Raw genomic sequence first — 27,684 nt, forward strand, 5'->3', positions numbered from 1 at the left:
TGTGCACATTTTTAAAAAACTAGGATATGTCATTTGCAGTTGGTTGACAGAGAACCCAATTGTATAACAGTGACCTGGGATGGCTTTTCAGCAGAGGCAAACATTTTAACAGATGTATGAATGACCCAAAGAAGAGCACCATATATGACTATCTGGGAAAAGTATTCAGGATGAGGGAACAGCAAATGCCAAGGGCCAGCAAAAGAGGCCAGAGAGCATGGAGTGAGGTAAACTAGGGAAAAGATGTAAAAAAAAAAAAAAAAGTAAGGTAGGGGAGGTGGCAAGTCCAAGGTCAGGGGTAGACTTGGCCATGGAGGATGTTCTTAAAATATGACAGAAAGATTCTAGAGGGTTAGTTGTGAGTCAAATAGTAGTTAAGACATCGTTTACATTTCTGCATGTCACTATAGTTGCAGTGTTTGGCGTAAACTATACCGAGAGGACAAGGGTTGAACAAGGAAGCCTGCTAAGAGCAGTGTGTAAGAATACAGGTGTAAGATGATGGTGGCGTGGCTGGTGGGCAGAGAGGGTGGTGATGAGTGATCAGAGTGTCGATGTGTCTGCAGGAAGGGCTGATACAAGTGTCTGATGGAAGGAATTTAAGGAATGACAGGAGAGAGAAGCCAGAGGCTACTCCCAGGAACTGAGATGAAAAGAAAAGACACATTTTGTGGGAAAAATCAAAGAGTTCATATTTTGGACTTGTTAAGTGATTTGGGCCATGATGCGTAACCTTTCTGGGTGTGTTTCCTCATCTGGGAGACAAAGATAACAGACTCTAACTTTAAGTTTATTACATATTTAGGGACAATGCGGGTGCAGCTCTTAGCAGAGCCCCACACTGAGTGTTAGGGGTCCATGAAGAATCGGAAACCAGAAAATTGAGTCAAAATTCCAGTCTTACACTATTTCTAATTTTTAAAAAGAGACTAAAGAACTCTTTCTATATTTTCTTTGATGATCCCTCTTCTGGGTTGAGATTCTGGTATTTAGTGGATTAGAATAATATTTGTAAACATCAAATCATGGTATGTATGCTAAAAATGGTTTTGAAAAGCGATTGTGATTGAATAAGTAAATTACAGTTGGAAATGACAATTATTAGAAAGTTTAACTGAAGTTAGGAGAACTGAAGAATAGATGGGTTATATTTTATTCTTTTTTTTTTTTTTTTTTTTTCGAGACAGGGTTTCTCTGTGTAGCTTTGCGCCTTTCCTGGAACTCAATCTGTAGCCCAGGCTGGCCTCGAACTCCCAGAGATCCTCCTGGCTCTGCCTCCTGAGTGCTGGGATTAAAGGCATGTGCCACCACCGCCTGGCAGGTTATATTTTAAAGAGAAGGAAAAAATGTAAAGAATCAAGGGAAACATTTTCTATGAGAAATAATAAAAGGCATTGGAATTAGGGGGAAGGCTGGTAGTTGTGTTTTTCTGGACTTTTCACTGTAACAAAATGACACAGGGCCAGCTCAGGCAAGTAGTGTAAGACATTTAACGAGGTGAACTGTAAATTGACCAGGAGAGCAGGCGGGGCTGACTTTGTCCATCTTTAAGATGCTATCTGAGGTGTCCACAACAGTGTCAAGTGTTTTGTTCCAACCAGCCTTGTGAGAAGGGAGACTACCAGATGAGGAATTAATGACTGGATGCAAGAGCAAAGGTCACCGTGTCCATTTGGAGTATGACTGTCACAATGGAATTATAGTCGTTAGTTGGGCATCTTTCTCTGTAGAAGCTGAGATACGCAGACTTGGTTTGTCATTTGTATCATTCTAGTGTGTGATGCTAGAGTTCAAATCCGGGGCCTTGACCACATCAGGTGGCAGATCCAGCATTGAGGAGCTCTATCCCTGTTCCCAGAATGCATTTTAAAGATGGGACAGGACCCAAAAGAAGGGGAGTGTGAAATCAGAGAAGTGGGATATGATTAACCCACACTAGTCTACAGACATAGAGACACTGTTCTATGTTTGATTTTAATGTCTGCCAAACACTTAAAGTGCTGCTACTTGATCATTTAATACACCAAAGTAGACAATACAGTCTGCTTACTTTTGTAAATTAATGGTCTCTTCCAATTGGTTCTTTAGTTAATATTCAAGGAATTGGTTACTCTTCCTTATGTCTCTCCCTCCTTCCCTCCTTCTTCCTTTCTTCCTCCCCTCCACCTCTTCTTCCTCCTCCTCCTCTTTCTTTTTCTTCTTCTATCAGAGTCTCCTATGTAGCTCAGAGTGGCCTTCAACTTGTGATACATATGAGTCAGCTTCCTGAGTGCTGAGATTGCAGGCACAGCAGAAGCAGTTATTCTTTTTCAATATCATTCAAATAATTTCCCCCTATGGCAGGTTCATACCATTGGTTTGTGGAACCTTTGGTCTCCATGGATACCTGCAAGGACTTTTATGGCAGAGAGAAAATATTCTCTTACTAAGTATTCTTGTAAGCATTTCTTAATGTAAGTTACTGTGGGATGTCATCTCTGATAAAGATATTTTTACTGTTCTTACTTGTCAAATACACTCAACTTTTATTATCTTCATTCAGCATCTACCTTAGTTGTATTTAGGCCCAAGTACAGGTCTAGATTTGGTACAAACAAACTTCAAGCTTATTGTTTCCTTTAAACAGACACCGACCTACATTTTAGCCTCCTCCAAATAAGAAGCCCTGCTAACCGAGACACAGTCATTCATTATTTACAACTTTCACTCAAAAATTCGTTCATAATCTATTCATTTAAACTGTCTCCTGACTAGGGAGTTGAAGACATTAATATTTAAAGTTATTAGTGAAAGGTGTGTGTTGATGCTGTCCTTTTTTCTTCTTTGTGTTCTTAGTTCTATTTTGTGTTTGTGCAATTACAGTTTCTTTTTCTTTTTTTTTTTTTTTTTTTTTTTTGGCTGTAACCTCTTGCATTGGCTTATTCCTCTCTTCAATCTGACGTACTGCTTCCAAGTTTGGTACATCTTTGTGTGTGTGTGTGTGTGTGTGTGTGTGTGTGTGCTTGTGTTTATGTAACAATAATAACTTAAAAAAAAGAGAGGCAATGAATTTGAATGAGTGTTGGGTGTATGGAATTAGTTGCAGGGGAAGTAAGATGGGTGGAAACAATATAAATATAGTGCTCAAGAACATATTTCTCAAAAAGTTAAATTAAAAATCTTATCTATGTAGTATTTGCTTAATCTTGGTAATTTAATATTCTTCATGATATACAACATAATTTATATGCAAGCTCTATGTATATATGTATATGCACATACATGTATATATGTAAATGTATATATTTGACATTGTTGGTATCATATTATCTATGTCATTTAAATTTTAATGTTTTAAAAGTAACTACTTTGTGGCTTTGATGCCATTGGGAATTTTTCTCCATAGTGGGTATTCTTACAAACCACTGGTATTTGTGTGATTCTTGTTAAACACTCTAGCTATCTTTATGTGCATCACTTGGGCTATGAAATTGTATCCTTTGATGAATTACTCTACCACCTAAGAACTTCTATACACACACACACACACACACACACACACACACACACACACACACGGAGATCTGAATAAAAATATTCACAACAGCAAGCACTTGTATTCACATGCAGCGGTAAGGAATCTAAACGTGAGTAAATTTGTCATGGTTCTGTAATAGCAATGGGGTGAGCACATTGGGTTGAAACATGAGCAAATATCAGGAATAGAACTGTGAGCAAGGAGAGTTGCGGAGGGATATTTGCAGTCTTATACCATTTAACACTTTTAAATGAGCTGAGATAATTGATACTATTTGGGATGTCTCAATAAGTGATGAGATAAAACCACTATAATAAAACCATAGCTACAAGGAGGAGGCAGAGTAGATAATGCCATCCAGAAGTGGCTTATGGGGACCTTCCACAGTAATGGGGATGTTTTATTACTTGCATGATTGAGACTTATATATATATTGAACGTCTGAAATGTTTAGCGAAATAACCTTACTCTGAGTTAATTGATAACCTATCTAAAGATTATTTTTTGGAGCCAAGGCTTTGGGGAAGCAAAGATAATTTCAAATGTTACCCAAACTGTGTTTAACAAACAAACAATGAGTAGGTTATGAGAACGACAACCCAAGCCACTGGAGACGCCACGATTTAGTGCCCCATGGTGCCACTGCATGGACCATTAGCTATAGCAACATCTCTTTCATGTCACAAAGAAATTAGTACATACCACAGCTTTCAAAGTGAACAAAGATTACTCACTCTTAAAAAGTTATTAAAAGCACTTGGCTTTTGACCCTCACAACCCAGTTTGTACAGAGTATGGGTCAGTTTTTCTCTTAAGTAATAAAAACAGTCAAATGCCATTCTAAGCTCCATTGAAAATAACAGAACAAAACCCAGATATTGCCCAAGTTGCCGTGGCTTTTAAAAATGTACTTTTATTTTAAGATCAGAGGAGAACTAAAATAATGAACTTTTATTAATTCACGAAAATATTTAATGTTCAAATAGGGAAGAAATAGGACAGCAAGAAAGAAAACATTTACGTTCAAGGACAAGTTACACACAGTGAGCTCATTAAACACAGTATAGCACTTTCCCATTAAGCACAAAATGGGAAAACAAATGCCCGTTGCAGAAGACACGGAGAGTGGGGGCCGTTCGGGTGGGCAGTGGTGGGGATTACTGAGTGCGGAAGGTCATGGAGGGTCACTCTGAACACACTATATGCAGCGGCATGGGAGCCAAGCTCAGGGTCACTGAAAGGAAAACATTTTCTGTGAACTGGCATCACAAGAATGGGAGTTCGGAATGTGTGTGGTGGTCTGTGTGAAGATGGGTGCCCGGTTTGATCTATTTGTCCATTTCCAAGAGAGCAGACAGCTGGCTACCCTCACTCCCGAGACTACATTTTCTTTTCTCTTTCCTTCCCTCCCTCCTTCCTTCCCTCCCTCCCTCCCTCCCTCCCTTCTTTCCTTCCTTCCTTTTAGATTAAATGCTTATTTGTCCTCATTTCCCAGCTTATGAGCATGCACTGGCTAATCCTTGAGGTACGTCCAGGGTGGCCGGTCAGGGACTTTCGTTATTGTCTTAAACAGTGCAAAGGACATTTACTGTAAGTTCTCAGGCACTACTCTGGCATGACTTTTCTGGAGTTTACCCCCCATGTTTATGTTTAGTTGTGCAATGATTATGCTGTGCTAAAAAGCTCTGCGAAGAAACACAGTCTTGAGTTCTAAGTCATGAATTTATAAAGATAACCACTGAAGAGCTGAAGGAAACCTTTCTTTCTTTCTTTCTTTCTTTCTTTCTTTCTTTCTTTCTTTCTTTCTTTCTTTCTTTCTTTCTTTCTCTCTCTCTCTCTCTCTCTTCTCTTCTTTTTTTTAAATTCTATTTCGTTCCTTAGGGGAAAAAAAGAGGGAGGAAAGAAAATGCCATCGACAAACTGTTGGAATTAGTTATCAAATATACATTCAACCAATCTCCAAAATCCCCAGCACTAATCATGGTATTCTCACAACAGTTATGTATCTGTGGTTTGTACATCGGAAACATTAGTAAATCACATACTCAGGAATGGTCTGATTATCTAGCCATGGTCTCCTACCTGGTGTTCATGGCTGAGGGTGTTTTGTATGGTGTTCAGCTGAATATGATCAGCAGTTCTAGCATAAGGGGAGGGGACCTGGCTTCTCCCTCGGTGACACAATACTCAGTAGAGTTTGGGCCCTGACGAAAGCTCTCTGTAGGGCCTGGAGAGATGGCTTAGCAGCTAAGAGTACTTGCTATGGACACACCAGGACACATGAGGGAACATGTGTAGCTCAGCAACCTTATAAAAAGCTGAGAGAGGTTACAGGGGCCTGTAACTCAGAGCTGGGGTTTGTGGGCTCCCAACCTAGCACCAGGTTCAGGGAAACATGCCCTCTAAAAGGAATAAGAGAGTGATAGAGCAGGCCCCCCCCCATTCCCCTGCACTTCCACACACACAAGTGTATACATCACACATACACAAACTCACAAATACACATTTATTGAACAAGCCCTTTGCACAGTGCTAAGACAATGAATGTATCTCAGAATGTTCAAATAGTTCCGTGTGAAATCGAAATCTAGGAAGTCTTCTAATTGGTCTGAAAAACCCTCATTGCTCACTGCCCTCCTCTCGCATTATCTCACTTGTCCAACACAAGGTCCACGGGAGTCAATGTGAAGTTCACTTGGCTGAGAGTTGCCGAGTGAAATTGTAGTTTCTTGTAAGAGCAGAAAAGAAAGATGTTTCTTGCAGCTAGAAATGGCATGTTCAAATTGTTTTCTCCAGTGAAAAACCGTGGTCCAAAGACAATTTTATCAGAGTAGAAAACAATATGCTTGATGCTATTCTCTGGGACCTGAGATGGGTTTCATTTAAAAGACTTATTTTAAAACATCATATGGGTGAATGTGAAATGTTCTTACTCATCTAGTAGAGTTCTTTTTTTTTTTTTTTTTTTTGCCAGATGTTTGTGTTGGTGAGAAACCAACAACATTGTCTAGACCTCTAGGATATAGTAATCAAGCATGAATGGAAAACATTCAAAGGTCGCACTTCAATCCAGACCTACAACATCCTGCTATTCAAGACCAGATTAAAGATGATGGGCCGCGATAAACCGAGCCATACCGACTGCTGACTCAGTAATTTGAGAGTTGTCTGCAAAACACTAAATATGTCACCAAAAATTTACAAGATAAAACAAAGTCTAGACTCCAGAAAATGTGCTGTTTGCCCGACTACGGGTTGTCAACGGCCAGCTGCTATGTCGTGAGTTTTTCACCAGCATCCTGTAAATCAAGACCCTTCAATCTTTATGAAGAGAAATTCCTTGATGTCATTCGACTCCAGGGGGGTGTTTGCGTGTGTACATATGCGATTGCTTAGATGTGCCACATTGATAAGAAGTTGCCCGAGGTCAAAAGAACTGACATAGAACCAGGAGGTTCAGGGGTCATCAGCTAAGACTTATCAAACAGTCATATTCAATGGTTTCACTATATCTTTGTGATTTTTTTATTGTTTAGAAGTTTCTAATTCCCCTTCGCGCGTGTGTGTGTGTGTGTGTGTGTGTGTGTGTGTGTGTGTGTGTGTGTGTGAACACATGCAATCAGGTGTAGAGACTGGAGGTTAACTTTAGTATCATTTCTCAGAAACCACCCACATTTTTTTTGCTGATAGGATCTCTCACTGGGACCTAGGTTAGGCTAGGCTGTCCAGAAAATTCTATGGATTGTTCTGTCTCCCCAGTGCTGGGATTATAAAGGTTCACACCCACATCTAGCATTTTGTTCTAATATAGGTGCTAGGGATTGAACTAAAGTCCTTATGCTTTGCTGGCAATTGCTTTATCGATCCAGTTACCTCCACAGCCTCTGATAATTGGTACTTATTATTTCTCTTGATGGAAATGGTTGATGAAGATTCCTGCTACAGAGGATAAGCACGGACAACTCTCTGTCTCTATGCTGAGCTCAGCACTAAGATTATTTTTACTGTAAAATTATGGGGAGCCATAGTAGGTTGGAAGAATCATCAAAAGGAACGCCTCTGTTTTCTGGCTCTCACTGACATGACACACATGTGCAAACACATCTGCTTTACATTGAATGTAAGGTTTGGGTCAATGGCTGCCTCAAAAAAGGCAAGCCTTATTGCTCTCCATTACAAGAGTAAGATCACAGGGTACTCGATGTCTATAGAGATATACATACACACACATCTTCAAGCATGTTATATATGTGTGTGTTTATACACATGTTTATTATTATATATTCAGCGGAAAGAGGAAACTGACCAGTCAGTTGAATAACTAATAGGAGAATTTCCTGAAATGTTGAATAAATATGCTGCTATGAAACACAGGGTAGTTTATGATACCTATATTTATCTTACTACCTCACTTCTGAGTTGTTTTTCTTACACACACACACACACACACACACACACACACACACACATGCGCAACACACACCACTACTGCCACATTCTCATAGAGGCTTTTCTACTATGATTCTGTGGGTTTTGTTTTCAGGGACAATAGTGGAAAAGAGCTCACTATGATGTTAAAGGTTTATGTATAAAGGCAGTTTTCACTTATAAATACAGTTCATAAGCATACAGAAGGAGCATAACCCTGACAAAACCAAGTAAGGGTGAAGTAGCAGGTGTGTCCTTTTGTTTTTTAATACAACTGGACAAATGGTAATTTTCTGATGCAGAAAGGAGAGAGAGAGAGACAGAGAGAGAGAGAGACAGAGAGAGAGAAAGAGACAGAGAGACAGAGAGGGAGAATCATTAGGAGAGAAAAGCAGAAAAAAGAGAGGAAAGGAAGAAAGAAGGAAGTGAGCAGGAGGGGGCTAAGGGGAAGGGAAACAGAAGAGCAGGCAGGGCCAGGCTCAGCACGTACCTTCCTCTAGCTGTCAAATCATGCCTCTGAGCTTATTTCCTATATACATTGTTTTCTGCTGTCAAATAGAAGCGTAAACACTGGAGCCCAGAGATGACCTTTAATTTATCTCTTGTCATTTCTGCTGTCTGCCATAGTGTCTACGATCAGGTGTACAGTCAGTATTGGGTAATGTGAAATGGATGAAGGTGGTGGTGCCCACCTGACAGCATAACCCCCTTTTGTACCCTTTGCTTCAGTGTGTGTCCTGCCTGCCTTCTCCATTATTCAGTGTCTGGTTAGTGTCTTCTTGACTGTACAGTATGACCAACCTCCTCTTGAGTGTACAGTGTATAATCATTATCCTCTTGAATATATAGCATATGATCAATGTTCTCTTGACTGTATACTGTATTATTAATATTCTGTACCTTGTTTTTATACTGGTTAATTGAAGATGAAATGTTCAGCCTTAAAGTTTGCAATTTTGGTTTAAATTAAGCTTATTCTTTGACAGCTTCATATGTGTGTATAATACATTTTGATTTGTCTCATTCCACTCTCCTTATCACCCTTCCACCCTGCCAATTCCTCCACTTCCCTACAGATTTATTTCCATGTTCATGCCTTTTTGTTTTGATTGGAACCTACTGTTTTTAAAAAAGGGCCATGTGCATGAATCCATCTCAGCCTGGTGGGCTCACCAGTGGGCATAGACAATGGTCGCTCCACCCAGGCATCCATTAGCAGTCAATAGTTCACTAGGCTCAGTGTTATTTTTCTTCATTTGCATCTTTTACCCTCTCCACCAAGTAATATTAAGAAATAATAATAAGGTTGCTTGGAATACAATAGTAAAATCACCTCTAATATAACGTAAGGTACAATACTTAAATGCCTTTTCAACATCCAGATATGCCTCAGTTAATTGGGAAAATTGGTGACAGCGATATCAGGATTACATCCTTTGGTAATTTTCACATTGATATAATGGATACCCTCATTGAGTAGATGATAACTAATATTCAGACTACTAAATCGGTATAGTAACGTTAAGGCAAGAACTTCAAATAGCTAGTCATATCACACCAGCGACCACTAACAAAGAGTAAAGAATGGATGTATGTTCACCTCTTCATGCACAGCTCATTTTCTCCACACTTGCACAGTTCAGGACCCTCAACCTGGGGAATGACACTACTCACAGTGGGATGGGATTTCCACATAGGTTAACTTAAGACAACCCCACAGACCAACCCAATATAGATAACTCCTCATTGAGACTCTTCCTAAGTGACTTTAGATTTTGTCAAGTTTACAGCTACAGAAGCAAGAAGCAAACACCACAACTAGAAAGCATTAAATAAAATAATAATAACACATTTTAAATACAATACATTTAGCCTGACCTATTTTTCCTTTCTCTTAGAAATTTAAATTAAAAATGTATTTTTAAGGTTATTATCAGACAAAAAAATGAGTCTTGACTTCCAGTTTGGATCTTTGAGAATTTTTGTGGGATCCCAAATTGCTTAGGTCAACCCATTTCAGTCCTATAGGGCATGTGAGCTGAAGTCTGAGCATAATTGTGTATGTAAACTAAAATATTAAAAGCACAACTTCTAATTTTAGCTCATTCTGATTTCTAAATTAGCCAAGAGCATCCTGTTTCTAGATTGTGACGTATTTTACATTTTTGTCTCTTAACTTTGAAAATGAGGCCAACTACTTGTTTTTAAAAAATGATTAAAAATATGATCTAGCATTTTGGAAGTAAATCTTTTTTTTTTTTTTTTTTTAAACAGGAGAAATGCCAGTTACCAGGAAAGATATACTACCAGGCCTGATCTGCATCTGAAGAGGGGATTTCTCTTGGTTCTGTGGATGAACCAGATAGTCTTTCTTATTTATTCATGCCAACAGACTATGCTCTGTTCAGGAAGGGGTCTGGAAGGGACCAGTAAGGCAGCTTAAACTGGGATTCTTCAGTCTTTATGCTTATGCTGGGCTGTGAAGAGGGAAGGAAGTAGTGAGTGAATGTGTAAGGAGTGAACGACATCTTGAGTGAATGTGTATTGTTGATCACAAGCACTGCTGTATCAAGGACTCCAGTGCCTCAAACCTATAAGCCTTATCTATGGCCCAAGTGCAGATGTTGAGTGTGTATGTAGGACCTATCTATCAACCACAGCTTCTATTCTGGGATAACTTTAGCCTGAGATTGCTCCTCTACAGAGACCCTCTGCTGAGATATACGCCTCTACATTCATCTGCATACCATAGCCCCGCCTCCATATTTATCTGAATACCACAGCCCCACCTCCACATTTATCTGTGTACCACAGCCCCACCTCCATATTCATCTGCATACCACAGCCCCACCTCCACATTTATCTGTGTACCACAGCCCCACCTCCATATTCATCTGCATACCACAGCCCCACCTCCACATTTATCTGTGTACCACAGCCCCGCCTCCACATTCAGCTGTATCTAATAAACCCACATCCCCCATTCAGATGTATAAAATAGACAATGCTATGTTTCCAGATTGCTGTGGCAATTGGCATCCTCCATCGGAGCAAGCACAGCTCACCCTATCCCAGATTTTCTCTGTGTGCCCGTGTGTCTGTCTTTCCTTCGTGTCCTTGTCATCCCGAGCTGGTTCCCAGGACCCAGTGTTGCAGAGTGTGGCACCAGACCTATCCACTGTGAGGTTTTTCTCCCTCTAAGTCAGCAGTTTGCAAGGGTGCAGCTCATACTCTGAAGGGAGCAGGTTAGTGCATGTTTTTCAAAGCTGCATATACACCTTGCTGCTACAGCCCCTTACAAGGGTGCCTTCTCCCACATCTCTGATGATGGAAGTTTTAAGATCCTATCAGTGATGAGCTTCATACTTCCCTTAGAGCTTGGGGCTAATCTGCATTTCTTGCTTAGTCAATTGAGGATTAGTAGGTCCAGGCTATACTCCTTTGGTCCACAGGCAGATAAATGTCATACCTGTGAGAGGCAGGCAAGGATTCTCTTTTGTTTGCTATTCAGTGTCCAGTGTAGTGTTTGAGATACAACTAGATGTTCAACAAATCTTTGTAAATTGAATGAAAGATAATTGACAGGCTTGTAGGTTCCTAGACTGTGGTGATATTGTGTCCCCCAATATATTTTGCACCCTAATAAACTTATCTGGGATTAGAGAACAGAACAGCCACTAGATAGACACAGAGGCCAGAACATGGTGGCACACATATCTTTAGTCCTAGCATTCCCAAGGCAGAGATCCATCTGGATATCTGTGAGTTCAAAGCCACACTGGAAATAGCCAGGCATGGTGACACACACCTTTAATCCCAGGAAGTGATGGCAGAAAGCAGAAAGGTATATAAGGCATGAGGACCAGGAACTAGAGTCTTGTTAAGCTTTTAGGCTTTTAGCAGCAGTTCAGATGAGACTCATTTGGGTGAGGACTCAGAGGCTTCCAGTCTGAAGAAACAAGATCAGCTGAGGAATTGGCAAGGTGAGGTTGGATGTGGCTTGTTCTGTTTCTTGGATCATTCAGCGTTCACCCCAATACCTGGCTCTGGGTTTGTTTTTATTAATAAGACCTTTTAAGATTCATGCTATACTCGACTCTATCTATGAAACTCATGAATATATTTTTAACATATTTCTCCAAATCTTTTCATTTGAAGGAGACTAAAAATAGTAGTATTTACTTCTCAGGATGATTTCGAACACAAAATGAGAAATTTTCTCTAGACCTTTGAGTACAGACATGGCACTTAGCAGGCACCCATGTAATGCACACAAATGACAGCAGCACCTGCTGGCAGCCACCACCTTTGATTCACAGTCCCAGTAGGTCTGGTGTCTCGTCCTCAGCTGAGAAGAGCAAGAGTAGTATCACCATCGTGAGCCTGATGATGATGGGACGGGAATAAGTCTGACCTCTACTGTGATTACGTCTTCATCAATAATTCCAGGCAAGCACTTGAAAGTATTAGTCCTTATTGATGACCCACAGGGAAGGAAACTGAGGCACCAATCAGGACAGGCCTTCACTGGGACACAGGACTCCAGCACATACCATATGGCTGGTGGGGCCTCCCTCTTGAGAATGACAGATTTAAAAGTGAATAAGTGACGAACCAGAAGTTGAATGACACTTACGTTTAACCTCAGTCTCACCCAAATCATTCCTCCAGAACAGGGAGCTTCCAGAGGAATGTTCTTTAACCCCCCCCCCTTTTTTTGTTTGTTTGTTTTTGCTACATAGCACTGCTTCAGCTGCTTAATCAATACAAATGTTCTTCCTATCAAGGTGTTGACTTTCGACATCTAGTGATTCCAATCACAGAGACCTTGGGCGAATTGGAACACCACCCATGCATATCACTTTCCATAAATGAAAGAGTAACAGCTGTTTTGCTCCAGAGAGGGACAGATACAGGACAACCCCTTTCCAACACCGGCTTTGACCTTTAGCACCCTTTCCCACACCAGAGTGGAGCTTCATACTGGAAAGCCCAGGCTTGCTGGTGCTGCTGCTCTTTCACATGTTCAGCTCCATCCACGCAGCACGTTCCAGCTTGCCTGGGAAGATGTCCAGAGATGGCCCATCAAGTGTGACAGACCTACATGCGAGGCTGATTTCCTCATCAGTGTGAAGAAACAGTTATTCTGGTCACTTCCTTTGGGAGTTCACAAAGATCTATTTTTTTTTTTTTTAAATCACTTCCTTTAGGTTTTTCATTGTTGCTCTTCGGAGGTATAGAAATAAACTCACTTGCCCCTGGAAGCTTGCTTGTTCATTTGTTTGGTTTGGGGGCTGATCGAGCTACTTCTGCTCGGAAGCCCTAGGCTGATTATCGTGATGGTGCTGTATGAGGGTGAAGTTCCTCAAGAAATAGGGCACAAAGAAAAGGGAGGTGGAGGTGATAATAGCAAAAAACGAGACTGTGCTTTCTCAGTTTGCCAAAGGCCCCTCTAGGCATGTCTGGTAGTAGCTCGCTTAACTGATATTATGATGCAGGTACCGTTCTGGCCCTTTTGGTGTTGGTGAGGAACAGCCTGTTTTGTCCAAAGTTACCCAGTGAAAGAGCCACAGTCTTCTTTAAATTTCCCCCTTTTATTAAAAACAGATTATTTCCTCATACACTACATCCGGATTACAGTTGCCCCTCCCTCTACTCCCCCCAGTTCCTCCCTGCCTCCCCTCCTCGCCAGATCCACTCCCTTTCTGTCTCTCATTAGAAAAGAACGGGCTTCTAAGAGCTAACAACCAAACACGACAAAATGAAATGTAAGAAGATAAAAGGAAAACGGTCGCCACGAAGTTGGACAGGACAAACCAACAGAGGAAGAGAGTCCTAAGAGAAGACACAAGAATCAGAGACCCACTCGTTCACACGCACACGGGAATCTCATAGAAACCCTAAGCTGACAGCTTCAATAGATACGCAGAGGACCTGGGGCAGAACCGTGTAGGCCCCCTGCTTGCTGCTTCAGTTTCTGAGTTCGTAAGATCTTTGGAGAGCCACACTCCTAACTCAGGCAACCTGAGGCACAGATGCAACCCCCGTCCCCATATTCTCATACATCAAACCCCCCTTGACACTGACTCATTCCCTCGTTTATCAAAATAGTAAACTTGGTGGCTGTCGGCTCACCTCATGAGGCATCCCTAATGGTTGGTTGTCTCTCTTCAAAAGTCTAGAGTAGGGCTGTCTTTGTTTACTGCATATTTTGAGACCTACCTCACTCCTGGTTAAAAGGCATTCCATGTGCCTTTACTTGCTTTTCACTGTGAACCGCGGGAGCACAGAGCAGCTCACAAGAGTTAATGTTTGTGGTTGCCCTTCATTGGAATGGGGCCAGAATCCTTGAGAACAAGCACACTGCGGATCAGGCCAGACACTTATGGTGCTGGCTTATGACAGACCTGATCATTTGAAATACAGAAATCTCTTGCCCAAAAGATATATGATAGTAAATACACAATAAAATACCCCAGGGGTCCAATCCAATGCACACACTTAAATGATTTGTTTTATGTCAGTTGAAGCCCATCTAGATTGAAATTTACCTAAATTCTCTTACTTCATAGTCAATTAACCTTTTTCCTTAGGTGCTGAGCTGTACAGACAGCACCCTGCCTCGTGTCTCAATATTTGAGGCACTTAGATTTCCCCCTTAGATATCAAGATATCATGTCTTTCACAGAGACACTGGATTCCTTTTTCTCAGTCTATGTGTGTTTATACTGTGTATTTATTTCACTTTATTAGATCTTTTTAAAACTAGCACAGATTTCCTTTTTAATTTATCAATTCTTCTTTCCATGCTGAAGAAAGTTACCACACATTCCGAGTCTGGATTTGTCTTACTTTCAGTCTTTTTAACTAATTCTACCTTGAATTTTAATCTGTTTTTGTTTTTCTTTAGAGTCGTCTCAACTGGCTTGTAGAATTTTGTCAAATATACATCATGCTATATATAGCCAGCTCACTATGAGAACCTGGCATCGCAATGATAAGAGTTCACGTTTATGGGTGCCCTTGGCTGGAGCTCAAGCCCTTGTTACCTCACTTCGTCAAGAGCTAGTCTATGGCAAAGCTACTGGCAACATTTGGAAACCACAGTAAGCACTAAACAGAGAATCTTAGTTTATAGTCTATGGTAGAGTCAAAGTTGGAAGGGGGGAAAATCATGTATTGATTTTATTAAACGCTATTTAGCAGTTTCCACAATCATGAATGTCGATGAACTGCCTTTCTTCTTATGAGGTTATTAGAGGTCCCTGGAACTCTGCGACCAACAAAAACTATGCTTTTCCATATCACACTGACTGTTGCACATATCACCACATATCTATATCCACCCCTTCTCAGCAGTTTGGTGCAGCTGAGCTCACCCTGATCACACTTAATTGGCATTTTTCTGTCCACAGATGTTCCTATGAAAACAGGGGCCAACTACTGGGCATCTCTGGGCATTAGAGTCATTCAGTAACCAAGCAGTAAAGTTGCAGGCTCTACCCTGGTGATCTAGCAGTGGCCCTTGCTTCTTAGTAATTTTTACTTATACTGGTTAGTGACAAATAGCCAAGATAAAGAGAAGAATAGCAAGCACAGGTTAGTTCTTAACCTAGCTAAGCCACAATGGTTGGTATACTGGGACCTTTAAAAATGTCTTTTACTTTATACTTAAGTTGCCTATATTGTAAATTCATCATATAGTTAGTTCATATTAAGCTACTGTATTATCATTATGTAGTCTGAACATTTCTATAGGTAGGTTTTATTGTATTTGGTTTCTTCCTTCATAATTCTCCATATTTTACAGATAGTTATATAAGTCTCTATAATAGAATTTACATTTGTAAATATTCTGAGAAGCGAACCATAGACTTTATCAGAATCCGATGGAGGTTCATCTTAACATACGGCAAAGGAGCCTTCTGTGAAACAATCATGAGACATTATAAGGGAATGAAATGCACTTTGATGCTGAGAGATGTCCAGGTACCAAGTGGGAGGGAGATGCATGGGCAGCATGGCGGTGGCGGTGGGGTGGGCGTGGAGGAGGAGGCAGGCGGTGTTATGCTTTGGCTGTGAGGACCTAAGAGAGATGTGAGAAAGACATACTGTTGAGCCAGACAGGCTTTGTGCTCCATCAGTCAATGGCAGTCATCCTCAAGTTTCCACTCAGTGAATGCTCAGTGATCCAAGCTGCTCTAAGAAGGCAGTGAGCCCAGAGGGCTGGGGACATGGGTAAGAGAAACTCTTAGGAGTTGTGACTGGACACAGAGGGGCATAAAGAGACGGGGGTGAGATTAAGACAATCCATTCTGTCATATCTCACAACTGGGTGGCCTTTGCCTAGTGGCAGTTCTGTATTTTGTTTATGTAAGAATGCAGGTCCTTAAAAATGACAGACAGAGTCCATACAGGATTTTAAGGCAAGGAGGGGAAAATGGCAGGTTTTGCACGTGGCATCATTTAGGATATCACAATTAGGAATTATTAAATTATGAAGGTGGAGAGAAAGAGAGGCTGACCAATGCTGTGGGATGTTCTGTATGTTAAATGTGTTGCTCTGATTTGTTAATAAATAAAACACTGATTGGCCAGTAGCCAGGCAGGAAGTATAGGCAGGACAAGCAGAAAGGAGAATTCTGGGAAGTGGAAGGCTGAGGTAGAGAGACGCTGCCAGCCTCTGCCATGAGAAGATGTTAAGATACCGGTAAGCCACGACCCACTGTGGCAACTTATAGACTAATAGAAATGGGTTAATTTAAGATATAAGAACAGCTAGCAAGAAGCCTGAGCCATTAGGCCAAACAGTTTAAATAATATAAGCGTCTGTGTGTTTATTTTATAAGTGGGCTGTCGGACTGCTGGGGCTTGGCAGGACCCAGAGAGAAAACTCCAGCTACAAGACGTGGGAGAGGCAGAGATAACCTAAAAAGAAAGCTTAAAACTTCATCCCACAACCGTACTCTTTGCCTAGGTAGAAACAGCCAGTCTCTGGTTATCGAGAAGCCTGGTGCAAGTCACTGGGGCCATCAGCATCACGGCAGTAGCATTCCAGTCACTATGAGCACAAGTACTTTCCACTAGATGCTTCCAGTTCTCCATACCTGTCACCTCATTTGTTTCCCAGTGAAGAGGGGGGTGGGGACTTTTCCACCACCCTCCATTCTGCAAGGGAAGGCCAAGTGGGGCTGTCATATAAAAATGATTTTCTCTGCTGTTCAGAAAAGTGAATCTCCATGAACCCTGAACAGCTGTGGTTCAGTGTTTTGGTCGCTGGGAGGGTTAAGTGCAGAAATGCTGGAAGGGAGGGGGTCGGGGTAAGCACTCTTGAAGGTCGCAACAGACCAGTCTCCAGCTTACAAACACTGACAGTGTCAGCCCTGAGCCAAGGGCCAGGGAGTAAGCAACAGTGTCCAGGTCCCCAGTAATCCGCATCAATTGTCACCCGGGTTCTTTTTTTTTTGTCCACATTCTCCACTACATAAACATTCTAATGTGCCTACCCTCCTTCAAGTTACGTGAAGCCAAGTTACGTGAAGAATTCCTTCAGTGCGACTGGAGGAGCAAAATCCTATTTGCTGCCAGAGCTATGGGAATTCTTCATTTTCCATTACACATCAAAAATTGTTCTCTAGGTGGTTTGTATGGGCAACACTGTATCAGCTCCTGCATTTGGACTCTACAAATAGACTGTTAATACATAACCCCCCCAAAAAATGTGAGGGGCACAGAACTTTCAAGCCATAATAGTCTCATTCTCATCTGTCTTCAGCTGTCAAACTCTAGATTTTATGAAAATGGAAGGGGAAATCCAGGAAAACAGCAATGGTTCAATTAGCTTAAAACTTCAAGCTAACACAGAAAACCATAATCGAACATTGTTGTACTAGTAATAAGAAATTTTATGATAATGAAGGAATAGTTCTTTTTTTTTCTTCTTTGTTTTAGGTCAACCAATTTTAGTTGGGCATCTTATACTTGTGTATCTTATGTCCTTGGCTTCTTCTGGTCAACTGCGACTTGTCATTGGATACTTTGGAAAGTTTGATTGCTTTAATTAAGGCATCACATTTTGTTTTCAAGCAGTAATAACATGATAAAAATTAAAATAATTTGTTTTCTGTGCCCTGCTTTACGGTTAAATTTAATATTGTTCATCCTCTCCCTGTCCTGGAAAGTATTATTAAGATCAATAGAGAACAACTTTTCATTTATTATATGGTGGTTGGCACCTATAACCTCAGCACTGGAGAGATGAAGAAGGCCAGCCTGGGATACGTGGTGAGACCTTGTCTCAAAGGTAAACACACCACAGGTCATTCCAACAAACTCAGCCTGCTGTGGTATGAAACTTCCACGCTTATCTTCATAATCTGCCTTATCACATTCACACACCTTAAATTCCCCTTCTGCAAGGCCTGTCGAGACAATACTTGATATCAAGTGACCTTTGTCAAGAACATAGCCCAGAAACCTGGATCAACTTTTGGAGGAACGTCTAAAATGGTTAACAATTCCTGGAGTCCATCCAGTATTGGGGGGGGGTGCGGGGGAGGAACAAAACAAAACAAAACAACAACAATTAATAACAACAACAGAGTCGAGAAAACATACTCTTTGATCCCTCCACGTGGATGACATAGTAAAGCTCGCACAGAGCACCATTAAGGAGCCTTAAACGGCTGTTGGAATCCTGCTCTCTGCCCAAGCTCACTCTCCACCACAGTGAGATGCTACCTGCTGTCAGTTTCAGAATATTCCTCCCACCCAGAATTAAGCAGACCTTGTTTTCTCATTGGAGTCCTTCAAACACAGCCCTGCCATTTGGCGCCCATCACGTGAGCCCTGGAACATTTGAATTGCACCAATGTATGGATGTTTTATTGCGTCTCAAACGGCTGCTTCTGGCATACCTGGTACCCCTTCTTGGAACTCAGAGGTTAGACTGGAGGAAATACCGGCTGACTGATGTCGGGCGGCACTTCCACGAACCCACACCCTGCCAGGCCCCTGGCCTGCACCGGTCAGGCCAGGCCACCTCCCGCCAGGCCAGCTCAGAAGATGACCCTCGACCAACCACTCTGCAGAGCTCAGGGCTGCCTGCAGTTTGTCATTTCCACCACTGATTTCCTGACACGCCAAAGGACCTTGCTTTTCTTCTCAAGGTTAAAAAAAAAAAAAAAGCGCTCAAAAACCTTTGCTGCAAACAATCAGACCAATAACAAGATGCAATAAAAGAAAAAGAAACACCCCCCACCCCCCGAAACGTTGAGGACCAGAGATTGTTATATTCCAGCTGATGAGCTTGTTTATTTCGCGAGTTAATGACAGTCTGTGCATTTAAAGGCTTTCTGGTTAATTCCCCGCTCTCCCCCATGCCCCTCACCTGCCAGCCGTCGCTCTCTGGTGTTTTTCCAGATAGCATCCAGCGCCCTGGCGGTGGAGTCCCTGATGTGGTCGCTGAAGGACCTCCGCAGCGGGGCTCGCAGGGGCCGAGGCATCACGTGGTCCTCGGGGTCCCCCATCCAGCCGCGAGTGACTTCGGGCGGAACCCCGGGACCCTCGTTGCTCCCAGGCGCTCAGGACGCAGGCATTGCGGCTGGCTCTGCGGCCTGGGGACGCGGCTGCAGGCGGCCTCCTGGCCGACAGCCCAGCGCGCGCCGCGGCCACATCTGGAAAGGCTTAGGGCCAGCGGCTCCCGCGCCCCCTTTATCGGGATGCGCCCAGTGTAACCCAATCACCTCGCTCGCTCCGCGGTGCCGCTTCCTGAAGATGCCAGCCGCTCATTCCTAGTGACGGAGCCCAGAGCAGAGCAGGTAGCGCTGTCATCCAGGTTCCTTCTCATCAACGGAGCAATTGATCATCTTCCTGACCCCGGGTTTTGGGGCCGGCTGGTTGTGAGACCAATGCTCACTTTTAAGTTGTGGTTGCAGGGCAAAGCAGACACGGCTGTACTGTTTCGTAAACGGTAGCCTGAGTTTTTAAAGTAAAATATTCACCAGCTCCCTGTATTTCCTCTCCACGCTGCTCCTTTACAGTCAGCGGTTTATTCTGATAAGCCCAGGCTTCGCCTCAAAATTAGATTCAAATATGCCCAGGTTTTGCGACACCACTTTTCCAGTAAGCAAACTGATTATTGGTTATACATCAAATATCCATCTCCAAAGTTTTTTTTTTTTTTTTTTTTTTTTTTTTTTTTTTTTTTTTTTAAATAAGTGCCAGGCAGTTCTTGTACAGTTTTTGGAATGAAAAGTGAGCCAATTGCTTCTTTTACAAGACATGTTATTGCATTTCGAAAACGCCAAACATCTACTTCTATGCCAATGAATTTGGCAGGTTTTCTGACTTTTAATGCCTCCTTCTCCTTTCTCACTGTGCCCCGATTCCACAGCGTAACTTTCAAGGTTTGGCAGCGAAGCCTAACAGTGGCGTGAAACAGTATCAAAGAACCAGTTCACAACCTTTGCAAGATGAAATGACCCTGGAAGAGCAGCGTGCAAATCATCAGGTGCTGCGTGAATGCTAATTGATTGTTTCCATAATTGCTTCAGTCAAGAAGGCATTTTTAAACTGCCCTGCTCTCCTGCAGCTTTGCAGTTCTATGTGTATCCATTTTCCACACACCTTTGACAAATTGATCATACAAAAAGACTATGCAAACAGTGAGAAGACTCAGAAGTCGTAACTAGCAGTAGTAGCTACAGCTTTTTAATAACATGCAGGTCCTATGATTTACAGTTCCAACTTGTTAATGGTCGCAAGGCTCCTCCTACAGTGGTCTGTTTTGATTGCTATAATGAAATACTTGAGGCTGCATAGTTACACAAAGGTTTATTTAGCTTATGATTTTTAAGGACACTTTCAAGTGGCCCTATTAGGTCAACCTTTCCTGAGGGCCTAATAACAGATGGCATCATTGCAGTATGTATGAGGAAGGAAGAGATCTTGGCGCCAGACAGGAAGGAGAGAGAGAGACTCAGGGTCAAGTTCACTTTCACAACAATTCACTCTTGACAGGACTCATTCTGAATCCCATGTGAGTTAATTCCAACCCAAGATCAGCCCCTCAGAGACCTCAGTTCCCCACTAGGTCCAAGCACTTCAAATTCCTCCCATCACTGAGTCTCAAGCCTCCAACACTTACTCATCCTTGGGAAAGCAACTTCATATTATTTCTTAACCATAGCTTCTTGCCAATTAGGAATGCTCTTCTCAATTCCTGGTTCTGTAATTTTTCACTGGACTAGGCATGAATTTGGAAGCACTAATACAGTTTATGCTCTAAACTTCAGAGGGACCTAACTGCTGAATAACAGACCTCTGAGCCTGGTGAGTAGGAGGCCTTAGACTCTGTTGCCAGAACTTAGAAAAAGAAAAAACAAAACAAGCAAATAGCCCTCACCCCCAAAACCTATAGAAACTTTTCGTTTTGTTTTAGAACAAATCACTAACTCACAGGGGATCGCCATCCCAGATTTCAAGTGAATGACAAAGCTATAGTAATAAAACCAGCATGGTATTGGCACCAAAACAGACATGCTGATCAATGGAATAGAATTGAAGACCCAGAAATAACTCCACATACATATACACACTTGATTTTTGACAAAGAAGTCAAAAAATACACACTGGAGAAAAGATAGCATCTTCACCAAATGGTGCTGGTCAAACTGGATGGCTTCAGGTAGAAGTATAAAATAGATCTATATCTATCACCCTGCACAGAACTCAATTTCAAATAGATCAAGAACCTCAGCATAAGACCAGGTACCCTGAATCAGACAGGAGAAGAAGAGGGGAATAAGCTTGAACTTATTGGCATGAGAAAGAACTTTCTGAACAGGACTCTGATAGTGGAGGCATCAAAATCAATAAATGGGACTTCATGAAGCTAAAAAGTTACTGTATAATACAGCAAAGAAAACTATCACTTGAGCAAAATAGCAGCTTACAGAATGAGAAAGTCTTCACTGATTATACATCTGACTAAGGGTTGTATCTAGAATATATAAAGAACCAAAGAAACAGCATCATCAAAATGAATAACCCAATTAAAAATGGAATATAGAGCTGAACAGAGAATTCATAAAAGATGAAACACAAATGGCTGAGAAACACAAAAATATTTAACATTCTTAGCTATCAGGATTATACACTATAAAAGTACTTTGAGGTTTCATCTTTCCCCAGTTAGAATGGCCAAGACAAATTAAACAGCTCCTGCTGGCAAAGGATGGAGTGAAGGGCTACAGGGCAGGAAACACACATTCCTTGATGGTGGGAGTGCAAAATGATACAGCTGGTATGGAAATAAGTGTGAAGGTTTCTCAGGAAGCTAGAAAATGGATCTACCTCAAGATACTGCTATACCATTCTTGGGTGTATATCAAAAGGACTGTAGCCTATTGCAGAGGTTCTTGCTCATCCATGTTCATTGATGCTCTATTCATAATTGAGGCAGAAATTGAAAGTGGCCTGTATGTCCATCAACAGAGAAATGGGTAATTCACACATGGACTATTACTCAGCTATTAAGAAATTGAAATTGGCAGGTAGGTGGATGGAATTAGAGGTGTTATCCCGAGGAGGTAACTCAGACCCAGAAAGACAAAGATTACATGTTTGCCCTTATACAGCGATGTTAGCTTCTAAGTTTTAGACATGTGTGTTTAAATTAGAAGAGCCACAGAGGATAGGTAGATGGTAGAGGACCAGAGGGGAGGAAGGGGTCTTCTAAAGGAGGAGATATAAAATATAGTGTTGTCAATAGATAAAGGAGAAACTAGAAGAGTCATTAACTGGGCAAGAAGGATGGGAGGGGAGGAAGAGAAGAGAATGTGGGAAGGGACAAGTGACCCTCAGGCACTTTGAAAAGTCAGGGAAACTACTACTGTAGATGTTTCCCAAAATATAAACATGTATAAAAGGAATGTTTAAAGAGAGATAATACCCCAACTAGACATCATATGCTACCAAATAAAACTCCCAGGACCAGAAATGAGTTACATATATTTGAGTTGTTGCCCAAAGGGACTGCATAGCTTACTCCCCCAAACATTATAGGCTATTGCCAAGGCTTACTCTCCACAACATTTTGTTTGTTTCGAGACAGGGTTTCTCAGTGTAGCCTTGGCTGTCCTGTAACTTGCTCCATAGACCACTTTGGCCTCGACCTCACAGAGATCCACCTGTCTCTGCCTCTCTGAGTGCTGTGACTAAAGGTGTGCACCACCCCCCACCAAGCCTACTCTCCACAACATTATTATAAGGCTATATTGCTGAAGATAACATGTACTTATGTTATCAAACATGGAGACATGGAGATGGTTTCCAAGTAGAAAATTCACCGCTACTGACTATTTATTGTTCATGGCGTTGGAAGGTAAGTCTGTGCTTGCTACCAGAGGGGAAAATTTAACCATCAATATTGCCCATCTATGAACCTTGTGACCTATAACAGCAACCTGGATATGAGATACACTGGTGTAACAGTGGCACAAACATTAAGGGATTTTTATTGGATTTAAGACCCACCCTTTGAGATGGAGCCAATGCCTGACACTGTTAAAGTGGCCAAGAACATGAGACTAGATAGGTCATGGGCGTAGGGGAAAATCCATTTATATTATTCCGTTAAGTGAACCTAGCAATACAATGCTCATGGCACACTGCTGTTCTCACCAGTGCGTCTCTTAACCTCCATCAGAGAAGCTTATACTTGAAGTGGATGGTAACCGACACAGAGCTCCACCACTGGACAATGTGCAGAGAGTAAGAGATTTGGAGCACTCTGTCATTCATGCGATGTCTTTATCAAACTCCTCCCCCAAGGGATCTCTGAAGAAGAGGAGGTAGAGATCTTGTAAGAGGCAGAGGTGGTGGATGATTCTAAGGAAACAGTGTCTTCTAGACATGCACATATGAACTCACAGAGACTGTGAAAGCATGCATTAGACCTGCAAAAATTCAAATCAGACAAAATCCTGGCATGGGAGAGTAAATAGATACAAAGTCCAGCTTCTAACCAAGAAGCTATTTCCAACTGATACCTGCTGAGAAGGGGAAATCAGTTTTCCTGAATAGTGCTCTGCCCAGGAGTACTTGGCCAACACAAAACAAACTGCATGTTTTTATGTGTACTTTTTATTTTGTCATAAAAAAATCTTACTGTGTTTAAAATCTTATTGATGTTCTGTTTTGTTTTAATTTTGTTTTTTTTTCCCTTTGAGAAAGAGAAAAACATGAAGTTGGGTGGGTATAGAGGTGGGGAAGACATTGGAAGAGTTGGGAAGAAAAAGAATATTGTCAAAACATAATGTGTAATTTTCTTTAAATAATAAAAAATGGAAAAATAAATATACAACAAATCACCTAAAGTCTATGTGCTTGTGTGGTTTGGTATGTATGTAGCCTCCTCATAGGTTGAACAGGACAGGTCTGTCTGGATCTTTTCTTGAGGAGCTGCAGGATGTATCCATGATACAACCACACCCCTGCACCATCCAGGACCTTGCAGGGAGACTGAGAAAGACTAATATATCAACTTAGCCCTCAATGATGTGGTGTCATATTGACTAGATCTAACTTCCAAGTAGCGTGGTTGGTTTCATGAGAGAAGCATGTTCAAAATGTGTGGAAACACATTGACAAAGTTAGCCTAGATTCTTAGCTCCTCCCAAATTCTTAGTCTAGAACCCAACAAGATTAGGGGCATGCAATCATTCCCAGCATAAACGCCTTCAGCTGGTAGGTGAGTCATGCAAAGTGACTGTCATGTCTTCTCTTAAAAAAATTTCACGTATGCTTTTATTAGACAAAAAATAACATCATATAACAAAATAAGTAATTTTTCAAATTACACAGATGAATAAAGCAAAACGATAAAATGAAAAAGTTAATATGCAACTCAGATAAACATTAATTAAAAAACAATAAAATTTACAATATTATTTCCTAAAAAATGAAAACGATTTGTGTAGTGGGTAGCTGTTCCAGCTTTGTCCTGGAAGTACTACCCCTAGTGAGGCTTCTGGTAACTGCCACTCATACCTATGACCTTCCCCTGGGGAGGGTCCAAGACCGGAGCCCTTTAAGACTCGGGATCCGGATGTGCTAGCTCTCTTGGTTCCTTGTGATCCTGGATGCTGGATGGTAGACTGAGCGGAGTTCTCCAGAGAACCCCGCTGAACTGCATCTCAACTCTCCTGGATCCTATGACCAACCCTTTACTGGCTGTAAGTTACCGAAAAAATAAACCTCCTTTTAGCTACGTGGAGTTGCCTTAATAAATCCCCCAATAGATTTGGTTCTATATTATCTAAACAATTAGATGAGTTAATTCATAAAAGGAAATAATTTATAAAAGAACCAATTATAATTCATGCACTGCTATATTATACCTCTTTAAGTTTACTGAATTCAGACATTGAGATTTTTAAAAGAAGAACTGGGTTCTTTGATCGAATTTACTTGCAATCATTGGAAACCAAACTGTGTTTCCATTTAGACAGCAGAGGCAGCATAGTGAATGACTGAGAAGGACCCTGAAGCATCCCTCTGATCATTACATTAGCAACTGTTAGTATAGCCATCGTTTGGTACCTGCGCAGAAGTGGCTCCAGCACCCAGAGATAAAAATGGCAGCAAATGTTCAGGTCTCTTTAGACAGTGGCCCAGTGTTTGAATATACCCTAGAATGGTCTATAAGCATACGTTAACTCCTCTCAGTTTATTTATGGTACTGAGCACAATGTAAATGCCGCATCAATAGTGGATATAACGTATGGGTTAAGGGATACCGTCAACCTTCCTAATGCTCTGACCCCTTCATTACAGTTCCTCATGTGGTGGTGTCCCTCAAGCATAAAATTATTTTCATTTCTGCTTCATAACAGTAATTTTGGTACTATGTTTTCTGATGGTCTTAGGCAATCCCTGTGAAAGGGTTGTTCAGGCATAGGGGTTGTGACCCACAGATGGAGGAACACTGGCTTTGGGGATGGCAACATCCTAACTTTGTTACATACAGATGGAGTGCTTTATTTTTCACTGAGTATTTCTAATCCTCAGTTGGTTGGATATTTGGATGTGAAACTCAGAGGGGTGACTATTGATGGTTTATATGATAACCGAGTGGTGAGTTTTATGAGAAGGTATTAGTCAATTGTTTAGAGAGTATTTTTATTTTTTAACAGTAAAGACAGAATCTGTCTCAATTTGAAAATCTGACTGACAGCTTCTGATGGGGTAGAGATGTTTTGGGAACGGCAGGAACTGGAGCAAGTCAACTACCTGCAGTGGTGAGTTGTATCCTTACTGATAGTTGGTTGGCCTTATTTGGTAGGAAGCTGTTCTGTAGCTAAGCAGAGAAGAAAAGAGGAGCAATGAAGGTAATAACATTTACTCCTCCAGGTTTATGTAGCAACCCATGACTCACTGTAGCACCCAGAGTTGGGGGTTACTGTCCCCTCTTAGGACACGAAGAAACAGCAGCTCCAAGATAAGAAATCTGAGGATAGTCCAGCAGTGTCTAGGACTCATACTCAATGCTGTTTGCCTCCAAAGCTTACCAGCCTTCCCACCAGCTTGATTGTCCTTAAATTAATAGTGACAATAATCGACTAATTATCTAGGCTTAGACAAATATAATAATCTCAGCCAAATAAAATAACCAGTTAGGTCTGGAGTAGGGAAATAACCAGACTGGCTGTGGAGCTTTAGGTCATCTTAGCTATGAAAATGGAAGGGCAATAATTCAAGATAACCAGGCCCAGTTCAGTGCTCACTATAGGAAACACTGGGTCTCATCTTGAAATGAGAACTCCAGTCCAACTCCTTTGTAGCACAGCTCTCTAGGATGGCACTCTGAACTCAACATAGTTGTTCATCTCAGTAGTATCAGAAAAGAACCCAGTCCTTTCTCAGCATAAATTCTATGGAGTGATCCATAGACTTACTCTAAGAGAGTCAGAAATATTTTTTTTGTCTAAACAAAAAAATGAAAGGTTTTAATTTTAACATAATAAGACTGTACACAATATGAACGATTATCAAGCAAAGATTACATTCACAATGTAATAAATTCCAGTTCATTTGTATCTGGCAAATTAAAGGAAAATATTCCATTATCTATCCTATCTTAATGAATCTAAAGTTTTATACCTAATTTACACTATATCATAACTAAGGAAAACTTGCAACTGCAAATACTTTATGCATTTATTTATTTATTTATTTATTTATTTATTTATTTGTGTGTGTGTGTGTGTGTGTGTGTGTGTGTGTGTGTGTGTGTGTGAATGTTGATGCATGCAACTGCGACATGGTATTCTTGTCTAGACCAGAAGGTAACTTAATGTAGGAGTTGAGTCTCTCCTTCTACCAAAAGAGACCTTGGGATGGAACTCTGACTGTCAGGCTTGGTGGCAAACACCTTTACCCACCGAGCTATTTCACGAGCCTCCTATCTAAACAGTTTTTGTGAAATTAGCTGTAACTTTTATTAACAGCTTGAGGAGTGAGGGTGTATATTAATGGCCTTACCCCCTCCCTTGGCCTTCTCTTTGTGTCTCTCTGTTTCTGTCTGTCCCCTACCCCCATTGCTATGTTGATTCCGTTGGCCTCACATTCCTCATCCTCCTGTCCCAGCTTTTATTCTCCACTGCTGGATATTATAGATATACCATCACAGCCTGCCAGATAAACATTTTTTTTAAGGCCAGATAAATGTTTTTTAA

The 27,684-nt window shown here is 41.4% G+C and overlaps 1 protein-coding gene across 4 annotated transcripts in view; it reads right to left on the reverse strand.

Moving 5' to 3' along the window:
* Dlc1 (DLC1 Rho GTPase activating protein) overlaps positions 1–27,684 on the reverse strand; it is a 385,945-nt gene that overhangs the window by 150,704 nt on the left and 207,557 nt on the right. Inside the window, exon 1 of one of the 4 annotated variants that reach the window (XM_028872375.2) lies at positions 19,335–20,120. The exons of the other annotated variants lie outside the window; for them this stretch is intronic. Within the exon in view, the coding sequence (XP_028728208.1) occupies positions 19,335–19,473 (139 nt within the window). The 5' untranslated portion in view covers positions 19,474–20,120. Of the gene's footprint in view, positions 1–19,334; positions 20,121–27,684 lie in introns of those variants that run through there. 4 annotated transcript variants of the gene reach the window in all.

Source organism: Peromyscus leucopus, chromosome 17 (assembly GCF_004664715.2).
Source record: "Peromyscus leucopus breed LL Stock chromosome 17, UCI_PerLeu_2.1, whole genome shotgun sequence".
In the NCBI taxonomy this organism is placed as follows: domain Eukaryota; kingdom Metazoa; phylum Chordata; class Mammalia; order Rodentia; family Cricetidae; genus Peromyscus; species Peromyscus leucopus.